Raw genomic sequence first — 20,000 nt, forward strand, 5'->3', positions numbered from 1 at the left:
CACTGCATTAGTGTAAGCAATGAAGACGACTTCAGTGTTTACACGGTTGAGGGCAATAGCTCTCGTAATTGATATACCCTTTGGAGCTTTCACAGTACGTCAGGTACGCTTAATACCAGTCATATGTAGCCCTACCCTCCTTCTCTCACACCAATATGCTAAGCTGCTAAAGCATAGTGGTACACTAGCATGCAAAATTCTGGAATTGGCAGCCCACAGAACATCTTAGCCATCTTGATTGCATAGTTGGCAATGTGATCCTACTGGGTAGTGAACACGTTGTTGGCATTTTTCCAAGGGCAAAAATGTCTTGTCACCACTCACCTGCTTAGAGCAAGTGAATGCTTCCTACAATTTGATGTATATAGGTCGTCCTTATACCCAGTAAAAGTCCTCCCACCAACTGAGCAACTCACACAAATTAAATTACCCTTAAAGCTCTAAAATTTACAATAATGTTAGCTACAAACTCTAAAATTCTAAATGATATATCAAACAAGGGTAAAGCTTGGGTAAATTTTCGGCATAGTATTTGTTCTGTCAGTATGAAACCTGATTTTATGTGAATATTGTCAGTTGTTAGTAGTGTGGGTTCTCACTACACCATTCTATACTTACACACATCGCACATTGAACATAACGCTTTTAATTTGCTCAAAATATAAATGACAAAATCAGCAATATTGAAAGAACTTATAATTGGAGGATGCTGACTTACCTTGAGCAAAGGCTGAGATAAGTCAACAGATGGAGCTGTAATATGGACAATAACCTGGCGGTCTGGATGATGAAGCGAAGCACTCTCTACTGCGCATGCCTGAATTAGGGGGGGTGGGGAATTAATGTATGGTTTTTGGACCGTTGTAGACAATCATGTTTTCTCTTTGCATAAAACGTCATTCTAATTTTATGTCGAACTGAATATACTCTAAAATATTTCTTATATAAACTCATATTTCTACATTACCTTTCTTATATAAACCAACAAGTTAGCAAATATATTATGTTAAATTTAGCAGTAAAGGCCGAGATACGTGAGTAATAAGACACAGTCTTAATTACTCTTCCTAATAGGCATGTTATTAGATATCTTTACTATCCTTGGTAAAGTGTATATGGCTAAGTGAGTCAGAAACATCTATGGCCCAGGATATATCAAGTAAACACCCTACCAAGAGGTAAGCATTTGGAACCCTCCCTGTCAATTCTTTTCCTGCATGATGCACACAAGGATAGTAAGGAGCCTCTGGCAATGGCCTCATTGCAAGTGTAGGATATTTAGTGCAATGAATTCATATCCATATCCAACAACACAGAAGCAGTATGGCCCAATCGAGACTGGACTCAGCATTAATTCCGCAATGATGTGTAAAGACAGAGCAAACTCTCCAAATCGTGGTTGGTACAAAAAGCCAGCTATAAATTGTCGAGTCTCTGAACGTTCCTGTCGATCTGTTTTTCTGAAGTTTGGTGTAGGGTGAGGTAGCTCTTCAGGAGCAGGCTGATTATAGGATGTACTTTTAACCTCACTTATATTCTAGCGAATACAAAAATTATATTCTTGTGTTCCCTACTTACTGCTTTGACAATGGCCGTATAGATACTTTACTTAAATCCAAGGTTTTGTAGTCACAAGCACAAACAAAATTACGAGGTAATTGTGACTCCTTGGAATACATAATATTATATCTGGTAAAAGTAACAATCAGATTCTCTCTCTCTCTCTCTCTCTCTCTCTCTCTCTCTCTCTCTCTCTCTCTCTCTCTCCACGCACAATTATATATATATATATATATATATATATATATATATATATATATAATACATATATATATATATATATATAAATACATACATATACATATATATATATATATATATATATATATATACATATACATATACATATATATATATATATATAAATACATATATATATATATATATATATATGTATATATATATATATATATATATATATATATATATATATATATATATATATATATACTTTTAGCAAAAAGGCATTCATCAGTTTATACTCTAGCGGAGTCAAGAGCCAAACTTCAAAATGACATGCGGTAAAAGCAACCCTCTTGCAGTGACTGACAAGCAGAGCAAACAAACTCTTGTGGCAATGCTTTCCTTTGATTGCTGCGGGAACAAGAAGGAAAAATATGTCGAATATAAATCAGCTGTTACCAGAAATTAAGAAGAAAAACAGCCAGTATCCAAAGACTTCCTTTCATGCAATCACCAGCTAAACTCACTGAAGCCTCGACATCTGGAAAGCTTTGCCATGAAATTAACTTCCAGTTCATTGCCATCTCCTTAATTAATCTTAGGTCTCGTGAGTGATTATAATTTACTGCTCTACACGGCGAGCAAACGAAACATGCCTGCGCGCTTTTGAATGTTGGGTGTAATTGCGTATGCATCATTCATTTTACTGTTTCGTCAAATGTTACTTAGGTTCTCTGATTAAGAATTCATTAGAATGCAGTCTGCCTTCTTCGGAATGAACAAGGGTAGTTTTCGAAATTAATAACATCCACAAATTCCTTTTTTTAGACTGGATATATATCTGTTTGAAAATAAAACTGTGCAAACCAAAATGATATTACCTTCGCTACTTTGAAAAACCTTTAAAACAAATAGCTAGCTAAAAACAAAGAAAAAAAAATAGCACTTTTTTTTACACGTTACGACTGTTAATGTAGTACCAAAAACATTTCTGTTTCATGATTCCTTAATTTATTCATTTTAGAATTCAGTATAAATGCACTTCATGATATAAGAAATATTTAACCTGTACATTTTTAGATTTACCTGTCTGCCAGAGACCCTCAGACCACATGAAGTCTCCGTGAAAAATATAGCGTCTGTTTCTGGTGTTCGCCAGCTGAGTTTTGTGTGACGAAACGTGTCTTGGAGACGATAGCGAGGACACAGATGATCTACCCAAGTGGCGTTTGCTTGAGAATTCAAATGGAAATTGCCAGGTGTTTCGCCTGAGTTTAAATCCAGTGACGCGACAACCATGTACTGTATATAGCACATCATTGCTATGATTATGGCTCCTGGTAACACAAACCGGACCGCCTTTTTCGCAATTCTTCTAGCTAATGCTTTCATTGCAGTTTTTGACGAGTAACCGATGATCATAGATCCAGACCCACAAAGAACCCCCATAAGGAAAACAGCAATGAAAACCCAATGGTGCTAACCCTGCATGTATTATTCCATCAGTATTTTCCTGTTAACGCCGTGCATCATTAGAGAGGAGGAATCACTTATATAAAAGTTCAAGGTGATTTTTTTTTCAGTGGGTATTGGTCACTGTCAATACTGCCTTCTGATACGGTAAGTTATGATGTTCATCAATGAACAAAACCCATCTAAATACCGTGCATTGCGTTAACGAAACTGCCTCAGGTTTTCAAGCAGTGTACTGTCATTCTTAAGGAATCAATATACCGACAAATGATCCGGTAAAATGACCATTTTCAACTGTCAAAGTGATAAGATAATCAATGTAAGTATATGAACAACTAGAGGATATGTTAACCAAAATTCCGTTCTAGTTTTATATTAGGGAAGAACTTCCTCCAACGTATTAAGTTAATTTATCCCTATTTTTCCCGGTCGCTGGATAAGAAGCCATCGAGAGTGAAATTGTAGTCTATCATCATTTCCAAAGTTGCCGGTAGTTTTGAAAAAAAATAGTTGAACTTCAAAGGAAGGGAGTAACTCAAAGGGGGTAAATAATTTAATGAGTTATTAGTGCAATAAAGACGGAGAAGATTTTTGGAGCTGAAAATTATTTTCAATATCATCGAAAAAATCTAGGCGGAAACGAAGCCCATTCGGAAAAAAAAAAAAAAAAAAAAAAAAACCGGGGGGTGGGGGGTGGCGGGTGGGGGGTGGCGGGTGGGGGGGGGGGTTGAAATATGGATACTTACAACATAATGCGGGTACATTTGCCTTTAAATCAAACAAAAACGATTAACACAAAACTTTTAAAAGGCAAAAAAAAAAAAAAAAAAAAAAAAAAAAAAAAAAAAAAAAAAAAAAAAAAAAAAACAAGTGACTATTCTCAACCCTTTAAGGACAAACAACAAAAGCCGATTTTCATGTTTGGAACAATATTTCGAATAAATATTTTTTTTTTTTTTTGTAGTTGTATTTAATCCGATCATGAAGTTCATTGTACAACCCCAATTAATGCAAACCATAAATTTCGTCAAACTGTTCATCTTCTTTGTCGAGAATTACAAAATTTCCAATCATAACGGAATGCTAACTTTTCTTTTTCCTTCTCGACTTCAAATACACATCAGTAACAGAAATAACACGTGAAGCCATAAAGAATCTTTGGATCCAGATCCACCGTAAAATTTAAACAAATGTTGCCTGGAACACGGTGAAATGTAAGTGAAAATAGAAAAGAATCTATTCATTACTTTTCATGTAATTATTCCAACAGACCGACTAGCAAGGCGAAATGTAATAAATAAAACTCTCTTTGGTGGTGAAGGAGGTGTGATAAAATGTAAGAAGCTTCATCCCAGCTTACATGTAACCTGTCTTGAAGCACGAGAATAGCTTCCTTCGCACAGTTCCAAGTTATAACTGTTTCAGATACCATCTGGGATGTTCTGAGGCAAGAATGCTTGTCACGTCCCACTTCGGTATTGGGTCAAGGAAACCTAGGTTGAAGGAAAGGGTATTACTGAAGAATCCTTTTTAAAATTGATATGATTTGTAACCGCTCATGGAACAAAAAGGCACCGTGACAGCCCGGACTCAAACTCCTACAGACATCCCGCATTATTAATATGGTGCATCATATACATAATCATTTTTTTCTTGATTTAGTTGAAAATAATTGTCATAATTTTGATGCAAAAGATATAATTATTTTCAAGCGGTCGATTAAAAACAAAGTAATGATATATATGATATCTAACAATAAAAAAAAAGTTGTTACATATACTCGTAGAAAAAATCACACACGCAAGGATATAACCAAAATGCACAAACTCACTAGATGAGACAAGTTTTACAGTCACATTATCAGAGAATCGAGGTTTAAATATACTTCTGAAAATGCTTTGTGTTCCCAAAAGGATCTTAATTACATTAGAAATTCAATGCTGCTGCAGAACTCAAGGCTGCTGCTCCAAGGCTAGCTACACTACGAATCCACTGGAAATCTATAGATGAAATCCTACCGGTGATGAATTGCAGTAAAGATGAAATGAGAGAGAGAGAGAGAGAGAGAGAGAGAGAGAGAGAGAGAGAGAGAGAGAGAGAGAGAGAGAGTATACATTCTTTCATCAGCCATCATTATGGGAAATCAAAATAAAACACATATAATGAATAATATTACCGTAAAATAAAATGAAAAGGAAAATTTGCCAAATGTTTTGCTTATATTTGAAAGTGTCATGAAGGAGGCGCAGGTATTTTATACGGTTAAGCCGGTGTGCGACGTGGCTGTTAGGTGTTAACATAGAGGAGAGATGAATGCAAGTGAAGTTTATTCAAGAAGACAACGAGCTTTTATACAGACAGTTGTGAGCAAGAATGACACAAAATTCAAATAGTATAAAACATGCTATATCAAGCTTAAAACAGATTTCTATTATCAGTACGGGGAAGAGGAAAAGATAAAAAAAAACATTACAGTGTATGAGCATGTATGAAAAATGTACAGTACCTAGCTCCCCTCTAAGAAATACATAAATGTGAAATAGGGTGCCCGGCTGTTGAGAGACCCACTTTAGGCGGGTCATCTTGCAGATCACGAGGATAGCGAGTGATACTGGTCATTTCCCTGAGGGCCAGTGAGGCCTTTCTTTCCCCCAACAGCTGCTGAGAGCTGAAAAAGCTTAGCTATACGGGCAAGCATACGGGCGGCTGACGATGGTGAGTACTGCTCCAGGAGGTATTTTTTGAGGGCGTCATACTCTATTGGGGTGTCCCCTTGGTTGTAAAGCCAATCGGAAAATTTCAGAAAGTGTCCTAAGGGATTGCCGTGAGGACATAATCTGCTTTGCTGCTTGAGCGAGTCACCCTTCTGGATGTGAATCTGAACTTCAGTGCCTTCAGTGCGCTGAAACCAGGCGAACACTTCTCCCCAGGCGAAGGGCGGCAGTTTCATTGAGGCGGCGTGTGTCAAAGAGTTGGTGTGTAGTCACTCCGGTGGTCACGAATGTGAGTTGGTTGTTAGGGGTTAACATAGAGGAGAGATGAATACAAGTGAGGTTTATTCAACAAGACAACGAGCTTCTATACAGATAGTCCAGAGCAAGAATGACACAAAATTAAAACAGTATAAAACTTGCTATAGCAAGCTTTTACAAGTTTCTACAATCAGTGCGGGGGAGAGCAAGTGATAAAGAAAAAGCAATAACGGTACAGCGTATGAGCGTGTATGAAACACGTGCGGTATACCGAAAATTTGGTTAGTAAAGGTTTGTATAAGAATCAAATATATAAAGAACTCAAGATTCTAACTAAAGAAACTGCAATGTTCCCAGATCATATAAAGTTCTTTTATGAAATTATGCTGTATTTACAAAACTGAAAAAAAAAAAAAACTAAAAGCAATTTCGTGTGGAATGTACAGTGCTCTACAGATTTATAAAAACCCATTGCGATTTAGAATATGGATACTTACAACATAATGCGGGTACATTTGCCTTTAAATCAAACAAAAACGATTAACACAAAACTTTTAAAAGGCAAAAAAAAAAAAAAAAAAAAAAAAAAAAAAAAAACAAGTGACTATTCTCAACCCTTTAAGGACAAACAACAAAAGCCGATTTTCATGTTTGGAACAATATTTCGAATAAATATATTTTTTTTTTTTGTAGTTGTATTTAATCCGATCATGAAGTTCATTGTACAACCCCAATTAATGCAAACCATAAATTTCGTCAAACTGTTCATCTTCTTTGTCGAGAATTACAAAATTTCCAATCATAACGGAATGCTAACTTTTCTTTTTCCTTCTCGACTTCAAATACACATCAGTAACAGAAATAACACGTGAAGCCATAAAGAATCTTTGGATCCAGATCCACCGTAAAATTTAAACAAATGTTGCCTGGAACACGGTGAAATGTAAGTGAAAATAGAAAAGAATCTATTCATTACTTTTCATGTAATTATTCCAACAGACCGACTAGCAAGGCGAAATGTAATAAATAAAACTCTCTTTGGTGGTGAAGGAGGTGTGATAAAATGTAAGAAGCTTCATCCCAGCTTACATGTAACCTGTCTTGAAGCACGAGAATAGCTTCCTTCGCACAGTTCCAAGTTATAACTGTTTCAGATACCATCTGGGATGTTCTGAGGCAAGAATGCTTGTCACGTCCCACTTCGGTATTGGGTCAAGGAAACCTAGGTTGAAGGAAAGGGTATTACTGAAGAATCCTTTTTAAAATTGATATGATTTGTAACCGCTCATGGAACAAAAAGGCACCGTGACAGCCCGGACTCAAACTGGTGCATCATATACATAATCATTTTTTTCTTGATTTGGTTGAAAATAATTGTCATAATTTTGATGCAAAAGATATAATTATTTTCAAGTGGTCGATTAAAATTAAAGTAATGATATATATCTAACAATAAAAAAAAGTTGTTACATATACTCGTAGAAAAAATCACACACGCAAGGATATAACCAAAATGCACAAACTCACTAGATGAGACAAGTTTTACAGTCACATTATCAGAGAATCGAGGTTTAAATATACTTCTGAAAATGCTTTGTGTTCCCAAAAGGATCTTAATTACATTAGAAATTCAATGCTGCTGCAGAACTCAAGGCTGCTGCTCCATGGCTCGCTACACTACGAATCCACTGGAAATCTATAGATGAAATCCTACCGGTGATGAATTGCAGCAAAGATGAAATGAGAGAGAGAGAGAGAGAGAGAGAGAGAGAGAGAGAGAGAGAGAACACATATAATGAATAACATTACCGTAAAATACAATGAAAAGGAAAATTTGCCAAATGTTTTGCTTATATTTAAAAGTGTCATGAAGGAGGCGCAGGTATCTTATACGGTTAAGCCGGTGTGCGACGTGGCTGTTAGGTGTTAACATAGAGGAGAGATGAATGTAAGTGAAGTTTATTCAAGAAGACAACGAGCTTTTATACAGACAGTTGTGAGCAAGAATGACACAAAATTCAAATGGTATAAAACATGCTATATCAAGCTTAAAACAGATTTCTATTATCAGTACGGGGAAGAGGAAAAGATAAAAAAAAGGCAATAATGTTACAGTGTATGAGCATGTATGAAAAATGTACGGTACCTGGCTCCCCCGTAAGAAATACATAAATGTGAAATAGGGTGCCCAGCTGTTGATAGACCTACTTTAGGCGGGTCATCTTGCAGATCATGAGGAAAGCGAGTGATACTGATCATTTCCCTAAGGGCCAGTGAGGCCTTTCGGTCCCCCAACAGCTGCTGAAAGCTGAAAAAGCTTGGCTATACGGGCGGCTGGCGATGGCGAGTACTGCTCCAGGAGGTATTTGTTGAGGGCGTCATACTCTATTGGGGTGCAGGGGCGTAGGAGCGTTTTCCTGTTTGGGGGGGCTAAAGTTCGAAATGACACTGAAGGCGGAGCCGTAGGCGCGAAGGCATAGGAGGGAGGGGGGGGGGGTGACTGGGAGTCTCCCCAGAAAAATTTTATGAGGAAACACCCTCAGATGCGATTTCCTGGCATCTGACAGCATATTGTATCAAAAACAAAATCATATTTTTGGAAGACTTTTATGTGACCAATTCCAATTTTTACACAATAACAATCATAAGATACCAATAGGCCTATATATATATATATATATATATATATATATATATATATATATATAAATATACATATATATATAAATATACATATATATATATATATATATATATATATATAAATATACATACATATATATATATATATATATATATATATATATATATACCGATAGGCCTACTAGGTGAATTTACCAAAAATATACTGACGATGTTGATTCTTTGCTACAAACTCATTCGCAATATCGATCAAGTCAAGGCTATCAGTTTTTTCCCAATGACAATGAAGTATCATGCAGTGATTCAATATTACTCAATGAATAATAACATGAAGTATCAGACCTTGTGAGAAGAGAATAGAGTAAATTTGATTCTTTCATTTGTTTACTTTGTGAATCTAGATAAATGAAAACATTAGGTAAATCAAATCATTCTACAAGTTTCAACTTGCTTTCCAATATGGCTGTTGTGTTGTACAACATATTAAAATAACTGAATTTAGTTATATATATATATATATATATATATATATATATATATATATAGAATAATTGTAAGTAAGCAAAATTAAGAACAAGCATATTTCTTATATAAACAAACATATTTGAAAGTCATGCCTGAGACCAGAAAATATACATATGAAAAGTGTATGAATAATGTATAATTAATACTTCATAAGCTCTGAAATTATATAAAAGTATACATATTTAAAAAGGATTATGAAGAAATTATATATAAATATATATATATATATATATATATATATATATATATATATATATATATATATATATATATATATATATACATTCATGCATATGTTCATATGTGCGATATTCGTCAACTACATGTGTTCGCGTGTGTCATGTTTTCAATTTATTAGTGCGTATCAATGATGTAGTTTGTTACTATAATAGTGTTTGGTAATGATGGATAGATTAACATATGTTTGCACGGTATACACTGGGGATCAAACATTATAAGTGGCTTGATTCCCAATATGGGGGCTGCTCTCTGTAAAACTAAGCGAGTGACGAGTGACGGGACTGTGAAACTGATGCTGGGTACTAACATGATACTTACGTGGCGGGGGTGGGGTGGGAGGGTGAGACTGTACAAGGGCTGTTGCCAGAGATGAAATGAATTTACAAAATGTAAATCTGTATGTTTAAAAGCATATTTTCAGCAAAAAAGTAGGGGGCTATAGCCCCCCCCCCCCCTGCTCCTACGCCCCTGGGGGGTCCCCTTGATTGCAAAGCCAATCGGAAATTTTCAGAAAGGGTCCTAAGGGATTGCCGTGAGGACATAATCTGCTTTGCTGCTTGAGCGAGTCACCCTTCTGAATGGTGGAAGTGATCAAAGTCGGTTAACTGCAAGGCCTGAATGGTCATAAGAAATAATGTTTATGAGTAATATGAAGAAAAGACTACCTTATGTCATGAACTTATTAATATAATGGATTTCTTTATACATTTACTCAGAGAAAGGCTAAAGAGCACAAAACAAAGGAGCATATCACAATACAGTCAGATTTTATAATCATTAATATCATTATTATCATTACAAGGCAAGTTGCGACTCCTGTGGGAGAATTAGGATGCTACAGACCTAAGGAGCCCTATAGCAGAGGCAGCCCAATGCTAAGAAAAAAGAAAATTATAATTTGTAAAAATACTATAAAAGATAAATGAAAAATGAAATAATAACTTGAATAGCGAAGCTAGTAAGAGATTAGGTAATAAAACTAAAGATTAAACTCCTGTCAATTTACTCAAGAAATATATTCTTGATGATAGTGTCAATACTCCCTGGAATCGAGTATTTTTTCTTATCGTGGTTTTCATTTCGATAATGTAATCATGCCTCAGCTGCAGTAAATTCGTTTTTTTTACGATCTTTCGTGTTTTACCAATAGCTATGCAATTCACTGGGGTTATCGGGTTAAATTCAACAGATATATCAGAAATGGCTCTTGCATAAAGGTAAAACAAAACAAATATAATGCCGTATATGAGCAAAAGATAATTCGGTTGGCTTGTTCTTTGTATAAAATACTAAATTAGGGAAGATTAGTAAAATCTTCCCAAATATGGCCGTTATTTAAGTAATATAAAATGCTACTAACGCGAAATCTATACATTACAACGTGTAACAGATATTTCTGTGAACAAAGAACTAGGACGTAATAGCTAAATGAATCAAATGAAATGGCTATAATTACAAAATTATTCACATTTAAAGCGATACAAAAAGTTAAGAGTTTATCAGGAACAAAATATCAGTAATTTTTACAAAAATGTTACAGTTCACAGTGAATCATAAACATGGGAGTTACAATGAGCTTTATTATCACATGCAATAAATAAAGTAAGATGACATTAAATTATACTATGGGTAATGAATTTTCTTTACTACTGTATGTGCAATGAGAAAATGTCACAATGTATAACACACTTCCTGGAAGATATACAATGTAGCTTCCAGAGACCTACCTGAATTTGCTTAAGGGGGTCTCTTCCCATGTTCTAATATACTATTTTTTTCTATCAATCAGTCGAAAACGATAAACTAACAGACAATCCTTGAGAATCTGCATGCATTCGAAATTCTCCCATTGTCTTTCCGTCCGTTGGAAAATCACTATTTTCCCCATTGGCATTTTTTTCTTTGTTCTTTCGAATGTTTCCTCTTGCCTCCCACTTTAGTTCTCTTTTTCTTTTCGGGAAAGTATTTTTCAGTCGTCTTTATGAAGGCATTAGAGCTCCACCCTTTTACAGAGAGAGAGAGAGAGAGAGAGAGAGAGAGAGAGAGAGAGAGAGAGATAGGCGAAATAAAAAGACCAGGGCCTTTGTTTTCGTCGTGGCTGTTTTTTTTTTCCTTCCTTTGAAGTTATCCCTATTGTAACTCCTTCAGCAATCATTACTCCAATACCTTTCTTTGATTTTTCTTTCTGCTCAAACATTTCCACTTGTTTTTCGCGTTATTATGATTTACTTCGTATGATTCTCTTTTATCCTGAGGTTTCCGTTGTTTCTCTTCCCATCCTTTCTTTCCTTCTTAGTCTAATGCAATTCTAAATTCTCTGACATCAATTTTTCATCTTTTCAGATTTCTTCGTTTGCCTCTAATTCTTCTTTCTTCTTTTCCATCTTTCATATTTTAAATCGCATTTTTCTTCATTTCCTTCCCATTACTCATTGCCATCGTCCAACCTTCACAACTTTCCAAATTCCTCGATTCATTTCTTTTTATTATTTATTCAGCATTTATTATATTAATTTATTTGCTTTAAAATAGTTTTCTTTCATTCTTCCCACTTTTCTATTTCTTTCATTTCCTTTTACTATTAATATCGTTCAACCTTCACCTTTCCCATTTTCTTTACTTCAGTTTCTTATATTTATTAACATTATCTTGCATCCATTATCTTTTCAGTCTTTTTCCCACTTCTTATATTTAATAATCATCAAATTCCAGCCTTAATCTTTTTCTTCAATTCTTTTTAACTATAATCCTTAGATCTCCCCTTATTCAAACATCCCGGTTTTGATTATCTTCCAGTTGTTCATCACAATCCATATCTCAACCATTCTAATCTTACCGTTCTTAATTTCTTTATATACTTTCATTATTATTTTCCAAATTTCACTGTTCTTGTCATATCATCTTATTTTCTCCTATTTATTCATAATCTACTTCTAACATTCATTTTCAATTTCATTTCCATCTTCCTACTATTTACTCGTTATCATTTACCAGATTACGTCATTTTCATTCCCATTCACATTTTTCAGTTCAGTATAACTTTAGTCGATTTAAATCTTCCCTTCTCAATTTCCCCCTATTTATTCATCACCAACTTTATCACCACAACGGATTTGCTTCTCTTGGCTTTCCCGCTCCGGCGCTTCTTCTTCTTCTTCTTTTTCTTTTTCTTTTTCTTTTTCTTTTTCTTTTTCTTCTTCTTCTTCGGACGGAGCGAAGGAAAACGGATCACGCCGTTGGCGCATCCTCCCCTCGACGTCTTTACATATTGGAACAAAAGAATTGGCGATCGTTTATTTTCGGTTAAAAAAAAGAACGGCTTTCCTTCCAGGATTGGGTTGATGGCTGGAGCGGACTTTTACGAATTCCAGCGGGGTCTTCTACTTAAGAAATACGAGTGGGGGAATAGGGAAATGCTGGCGGTAGAGGGGGTGGGTGGGTGGGGGTGGGGGGGTTAAAGTTGAGTGAACGCGTTTGCTCGTGAAGTGGATGCATATATGCATTGGCCTCAAGGTAAAAAGTGGTAGTGATACATGTGCCTTTCGAAAGTGAAAATTAAACCAGGAAATACTTGTACCCTGATAGGTTTGACTGCATAAACCAATAACAACAGAAGCGGCAAAAACAACAACAATAATATTGGAATGGTGATGACCATGCACAATAACAAAAACAAATTGTAGTTAATGAAAAAAGTAGGTAAAATTCAAACTAAGTTTGAAATTTACCAATGATGTCACCACCCTTCAAGTTGATAAAATGTACCAACTTAACGTGTTCCTGGGTGAGCAAAATATGAATCATATCTTAAAAAGAAAGGGGGGGGGGGTGTAAGAGACAGAGAAACCTTCCCAAAGAATATTCGTTTTTTTTATTTTTTACTCCACATCTTATCCAAGGGTTTATTCACAATCATCACGTAAAAAACTGCATGGAGTATAAAATTGAAATTTCTGTTAAGAACCTGAGTTGTATTTTTCAAATAAATTAATATTTTCAATTTTATAGATTTAGACATATCGAAGGGACCGGAGAGGAGAGAGAAATGTTAATGTAATGTTCATAGCCATAACAAAAGGGATCATATCTTATCTTAATTACACTCGATGCAGTCCATAGCAATTTTTCAGTCGGTTTGGATTAGGATATATGTGGCGAATCCCGCTCTTCCATGGAAGAAGGATAATTGTGTCATCAAACTTCGACAATGACCACTCATGTTATGATGCCAGATAATTACAAATCAATCGTTCATTCATTAAACTTCAAGAGAGAGAGAGAGAGAGAGAGAGAGAGAGAGAGAGAGAGAGAGAGAGAGAGAGAGAGAGTGTGTGTGTAAGTCGCGTCCCCCTACGAGACCATAACGTAATGGTCCCTTCTTTGGCGTCAGGTGAAAAAGATGACACCACCCCATGTGACCAGATCGTGGTGGTCTGATGCTTCCGCCTTCTCTACCTTTCTTGGGCTGACAATTCACTAGAAAGACGAACAAAGCAATACAGTTCAAAGTACAAAACTTCCACCTGTCTGCATTATTTGGCCTGGGAACTCAATGCACGGGAAGATGTTCACATGACCTCAGCGCATTATCTATCGGTTGCTAATGCGATGACAAGGAAGATCGGTTTCACCTTCGAGTGTTTATGAAATAGTGCTTATAAATTTTTTACGGGGGTTCATGTAAAATATTAGAACAAAATAAGATGTCATTGCGATGTCGAAATCAATGTTTTGATATAATAATTTTCTTATGAATGGTATTTTCTTGAAAAAGTAATTCTTTATTTAGAAATGTCCGTCTCATTTCAATTGTTCCAAAAGAGGAACAATATATGACAGAGCATGATAAATGACAGAGAACGCAGTATAAAGTTACATAGCCAAAAATGCTTGCAACTCATCTCTTTGCTAAATGATTAATAACAAACGGGATAATCATCACAATGTGTAACAAAACAGACGAGATACATTGATAAACAGAGCTAAGAAGAAAACTGGCAAGTATTTCAAAGGCGCATTCTCAGAATTGTAGGTCAGTCACTGTCTGCGTGAAAAAACTAGAGTGATCTTTCTAAAATAAAAGCTTTCTCTTTCCACACAAAACAAATGGTCCTAATAAAGCAAAATACCGCTTGTCTGAAAATGATCACGGTCTAAAACGACACCATAAATTACACGTTTTCAATCTCTTTTTGTGTGAAGAGGGGGAGAGGAAGAGAGAGAGAGAGAGAGAGAGAGAGAGAGAGAGAGAGAGAGAGAGAGAGAGAGAGATAGTCTCTTATGAAAAGGGCGAGCAAGGCAGTTTTAGATGGCATGATTCGAGAGAAATTACCGAGGCTTGCAGTTCTTCTGGCCATACATCTGTCTCCTTAACTATATACAAACTAAGAAATATATTGACCTGTCAAGTGAAGTGAAATATGTAGTCGCGGTACCTAAGTAGATTTTTTTTTTCGAGAGCGAGCAAAAAAGAAATATCCACGCTGGGTCTCCATGTAGATAACGCACAGGCTACATATTTGTTCCCTATAAATGAAACAACAATTTTCATTTTTCATGTAGTAAGTGTCCGTAATTACTCATGTTCGCGCTGAGAGAGAGAGAGAGAGAGAGAGAGAGAGAGAGAGAGAGAGAGAGAGAGAGAGAGAGAGAGAAACGTCAACGTCAATAACTTCTCATTAGATATATTGCAATTGTATAAGAATACGTAAATTTTGATGGATAACTCATGATAACTGAAATCCAATCAAAATAGTAATAAAGTATTCTTTCTCTGAATTATGAACATTCTTGTTATTCTAAAATCGTATGCGTTTTTTTAAATTCATTCTATTGATTTTTAATGGTTTTACTCAATGGCATATTAATGTTCCTGCCTAGAAGTCTGGAATAACAGCACTTTCCATAATAACAAAGAAATATTCATAGAAGCATATTGCTGTAAGACAATGGTTATCTCAGTGAATGTATTAAGAAAGATATCACACACAAAATTCGCCTCTGTAGATAAACTGGAGTGAGGATATTTCGTGATCCAACAGCTCAGGTTACCCATTCAAAACCGAATAAGGGAAATATATTGACTTGATGATTGCTACTTAGATAAACGTCCCGGATTCAAGATCTTATTCTTCGCAGGTCCATCGCTGGCATAAGAATTCCTAGTTTTGGATTCTTCTCATCCTCAAATGGCTTCATCCAAAAGGATCGGAAAGTTTACCAAAACTTTAAATTCAAATCGACCATCTTCCGTACTGATAAAAATCTCTGCAAATGCAAAGACTTGGGAGAGAGAGAGAGAGAGAGAGAGAGAGAGAGAGAGAGAGAGAGAGAGAGAGAATATTTCTAAGCTTTCCAAACAAAGAGGCTTCATTCGAAAATATTTGGAAAGGGAATTTACATACAAAGTCTTCCTACAAAAGTACTGCATATACAAAATGTCCCAATTCTTTGGTCAAGAGACTTCAACCTTACCTGAGGGTGAAGAAAGGACATAATTGTGTCTTTTATTTTGAATGGTTACGCTACATCATGTTCTAAACCTGACGATTTTGAAACCCGTTGTAAATAGAGTGATTTTTAAAAAAAAATATTAGGAAATTGGTGATTTGAAATCCCCTCGTAGGATTACGTTTACATAAAAACCACGAACGCACAAAACTTTTCTACTCACAATTACAGTCTATGTTTTATCCTTAATGTACAAACGAAAGCAAATAAAAAGAATGAAATTCCTCATAAACCCTCCATTCTTTTTCTTACTAAGAAATCTTCACTGATTTTCAATCATTTGAAAGCATCCCTTTTTCGAGAATCCAAGTTGTGACAATTATTTTTGGGCAAACTTTATTTTTCTAAATATTAGTAAGTTTTCTCCTATTATTTTGAGTATTTTGGTACAGGTTCTATTCTACCCATTTTCTCTCTTGATAAAGTCATACGTTCTATAAAGGCGTTATTTAATATATCATATGTATTACAATCTTCATCATGCGATACTGCTGCTTCTGTCATACATTTTCCGCAAACTGGAGCCAGCATCCGACTCATCTCATCTTCCGCTTATCCCAGCGATAAAGCCCGAACCGCACCTTTCCCAGGTATGAGCTCGAGCGCGATCAACGGAGGCATCCGCATTTTGAGCAGAACACGATTCGCCTACAAATCCCCCAGTAAATCTCTTTGGAGGCTTCTTGTGTTAAGTGGTGAGGCATTATACAGGGCCGCCTCGCATCCGCCCTTTCCTTTTCCTTTCCCACGGGATTTCGACTTCATATACATATATATGATGACAGACGCATTGTTGAAATGAAATGCGGCCAAGAAGAGAGAACGCTTTTCGCAAACAGACGTCGCTCATCCACGGCTGTAAAGCTCCTTGGATTTATTCCCACATGAATTTGAATTTATATTTTGTAAAAGCAGGTTTTTAGATTTCATCCAGAAATATCGTTTTCGTTTTTTTTTTTTTTTTTTAATTCATCTATGCTGGTGTGATTAAGTACTCCACAGAGGTACTTGAACTTTTATAATGGTCGTTGATTAGATACTAGAAGATATGCTTACGAATTAAATCTCCTGCTAATTTACTGCATAATACGAAGCATGTCTATATGTCAAAACTATGATCATGAGACTCGTTTCTACGACTCTTTTTATATTTTTTTATTATGTCTTCATTGTATTCATATGAGCCCGATCAGTCTATCGGCATTATTGCTATCATCATTATCTCTACTTTACTAAAGTCACACAAATTTTTAGTATGTAGAGACTCTCCTAGTGCTAATGAAACGAATGTGATAACCTCTCTCTCTCTCTCTCTCTCTCTCTCTCTCTCTCTCTCACACACACACACACACACACACACACACACATATATATATATATATATATATATATATATATATATGTATATATATATATAAATATATATATATATATATATATGTGTGTGTGTGTGTAAATATCTGTATAATCGATGTGCAGATAGATAGGTAGATACATATATGCATATTAAATCATCCAAAAGGGAAACGTATGATTGTTGAACGCAAATCAGAGGAGAGATGTCTAACCATGCAAGCTTAATCAATTCTTTGTGTATTATATACAGAGTAAATAAAGGGGAGAAACATAAATTAAGATAAAGATACGTTAAAACGATTAGACTACGTGAAAGGATGGGTCAGCGTGTAACTTTAAAGGCAGTTTGTTCACCAGGCAAGAATAGAGAATGATTGTTTGTGGCTAATTAGGTTTATGTTTTTAATGGTGTTTATGTAGAAGAGACTCTTAAGCTATGTTAAGCAGCTCTTCTAGGAGAAAGACACTGCTAAATCAAACCATTGATCTCTAGTCTTGGATAGTGCCATAGCCTCTGTACCATGGTATTCCACTGTCTTGGGTTAGAGTTCTCTTGCTTGAGGGTACACTTGGGCACACTATTCTATCTCATTCCTCTCTTCCTCATGTTTTGTTAAAGTTTTTATAGTTTATATAGGAAATATTTATATCAATGTTGATACCGTTCTTAAAATATTTTCTTTTTCCTTGTTTCCTTTCCTCACAGGGCTATTTTCCTTGTTGGAGCCCCAGGGCTTATAGCATTCTGCTTTTACAAGTATGGTTGTAGCTTAGGAATTTATAATAATAATAATAATAATAATAATAATAATAATAATAATTATGTATTTTCTTTGAGAGGGAAAGCGGAATAGTGAACGTGGGGAAGCGAGCATATATCTTCATGAAATGAAGGTCAACTAGTTATTCATGAGCATTTCTGGTATGACGTGGTGTTTGCTGTTGAAGATTTCTGCTAAGGAGTTTTCGTCAGGTTGGCATTTCTCATCAGCAAGAGGACCAAGTTTCCATTTACTTGGGAGGCAAGTTCCATTACGTTGCATTCAGTCCCTTTGAACCGGGAAGTGAGCTTTGCAGTCAGGGTGGAGAATGAAATGGGGCTTACACCTCATCCCGAAAGTCTTGAAGGAGGACTCATGGCGAAAATAACTACAAACATGCACCGTGTGTGTATTCATAAAACGAATAAAAATGCGTATTGATAATACGTACACTGTCGTAGCCAGTATGGAATTTCTCTGATATCAAGAATACCCAATGAGCTATTTTTCTGTTTTCATTATTTCAAAACAAGTAGCCTACCTAAAGGAGCAAGCGCTGCACGGCAAAGGAATGCTGCGAATTTCATGGATAATTGTTCCTTATGTGTCTCTGAAATCCGCGTTAATACGAGCCAATGATGGATTAGGCTTAGGGGGGTGGGGTTTACACAGCAGAAAATATTACAATGAATTTAGGGGAGAGAGAGAGAGAGAGAGAGAGAGAGAGAGAGAGAGAGAGAGAGAGAGAGAGAGAGAGAGCTGTAACACAAAAAAATAGTGCAATGTATTGCTGACAGTATTAATTACGAATCAATCAGTGTCAACCTCAAACAATGAATGAACGAATAATGCAGGAAACCCATTTGATTGTCAATAGCTCAGGGCCAGGCACCACTCTGTCCACATGAGAAGGCCGTGCCCGACTGTTGGTCAGCAATAATCACGCCAGAGTAAACACGTGGAATATATTGGGAGACACTGCTAAGGGCAAGCTGGCTTAACTAAACGTATTGGTTTAGCACTAAACTTTAAACAAAATATTTATGAGGGAACAAGTTGATTTGTCGCTTGGAATTGATTGAGTAATTGGGGGTTATCTGGCCTTACGAGCACCTGGGTTTACTGCTATGCACACAGTAGATTATCTATCTTTTTCTATTTTTTTATTATGTATCTTTTTCTATTTTTTATTATGTATCATTTTATATTTTTTATTATGTTTAGTTTCTTTTTCATTGTATAAGAATAACACCTTTTTTCAAGATTACTAATTAGCGACAGATGCAAGGACAGTTATTATATTGCAATTTTCACACGATGTCCTTCATATCAAACATTTGATCAGCATCCAAGTCCCTCTCTACCTATGCTATGCCACGATGGACCAGGTAATGGCCGCTAGTGACTCAGCAGGTATACTATTAAGGCCCCTCAAATCTCCCAACTCTACCTCCTAATGAAAACCACAAGGTACTGAGGGGGGCTCGAACCCTCAACTCTCGGAATGCGAAACAGGACGTTTCCGTTAATTTGTATTATACAATTTTGATCTTTAACAAATAAAGTATGAAAGCAGAAAACCCTTTAAAAAATCTAAAGTATAATACTGTTCGCATGTTTCTAATACATACTGCATGTTAACTTGCTGACCGAGATGAAATAATTATGACTGACATGCTCTGATTGGCCATGATAATTACGACAAATATATAAAGCGATAACCCAAAGAAAGGAAAATAAATTGATAAAAACAAAAGTTGAATAAATCTGTTTGGGG

General features: G+C 35.7%; 1 protein-coding gene across 2 annotated transcripts in view; it reads right to left on the bottom strand.

The window, feature by feature from the left end:
• Positions 1 to 20,000, bottom strand: part of frc (fringe connection) — a 292,532-nt gene that overhangs the window by 234,631 nt on the left and 37,901 nt on the right. The window contains exon 2 of one of the 2 annotated variants that reach the window (XM_068366667.1): positions 719 to 817. The exons of the other annotated variant lie outside the window; for it this stretch is intronic. Within the exon in view, the coding sequence (XP_068222768.1) occupies positions 719 to 817 (99 nt within the window). The remainder of the gene's footprint in view (positions 1 to 718; positions 818 to 20,000) is intronic. 2 annotated transcript variants of the gene reach the window in all.

The sequence above is a fragment of the Palaemon carinicauda genome, chromosome 44 (assembly GCF_036898095.1).
Source record: "Palaemon carinicauda isolate YSFRI2023 chromosome 44, ASM3689809v2, whole genome shotgun sequence".
NCBI classification, from domain to species: domain Eukaryota; kingdom Metazoa; phylum Arthropoda; class Malacostraca; order Decapoda; family Palaemonidae; genus Palaemon; species Palaemon carinicauda.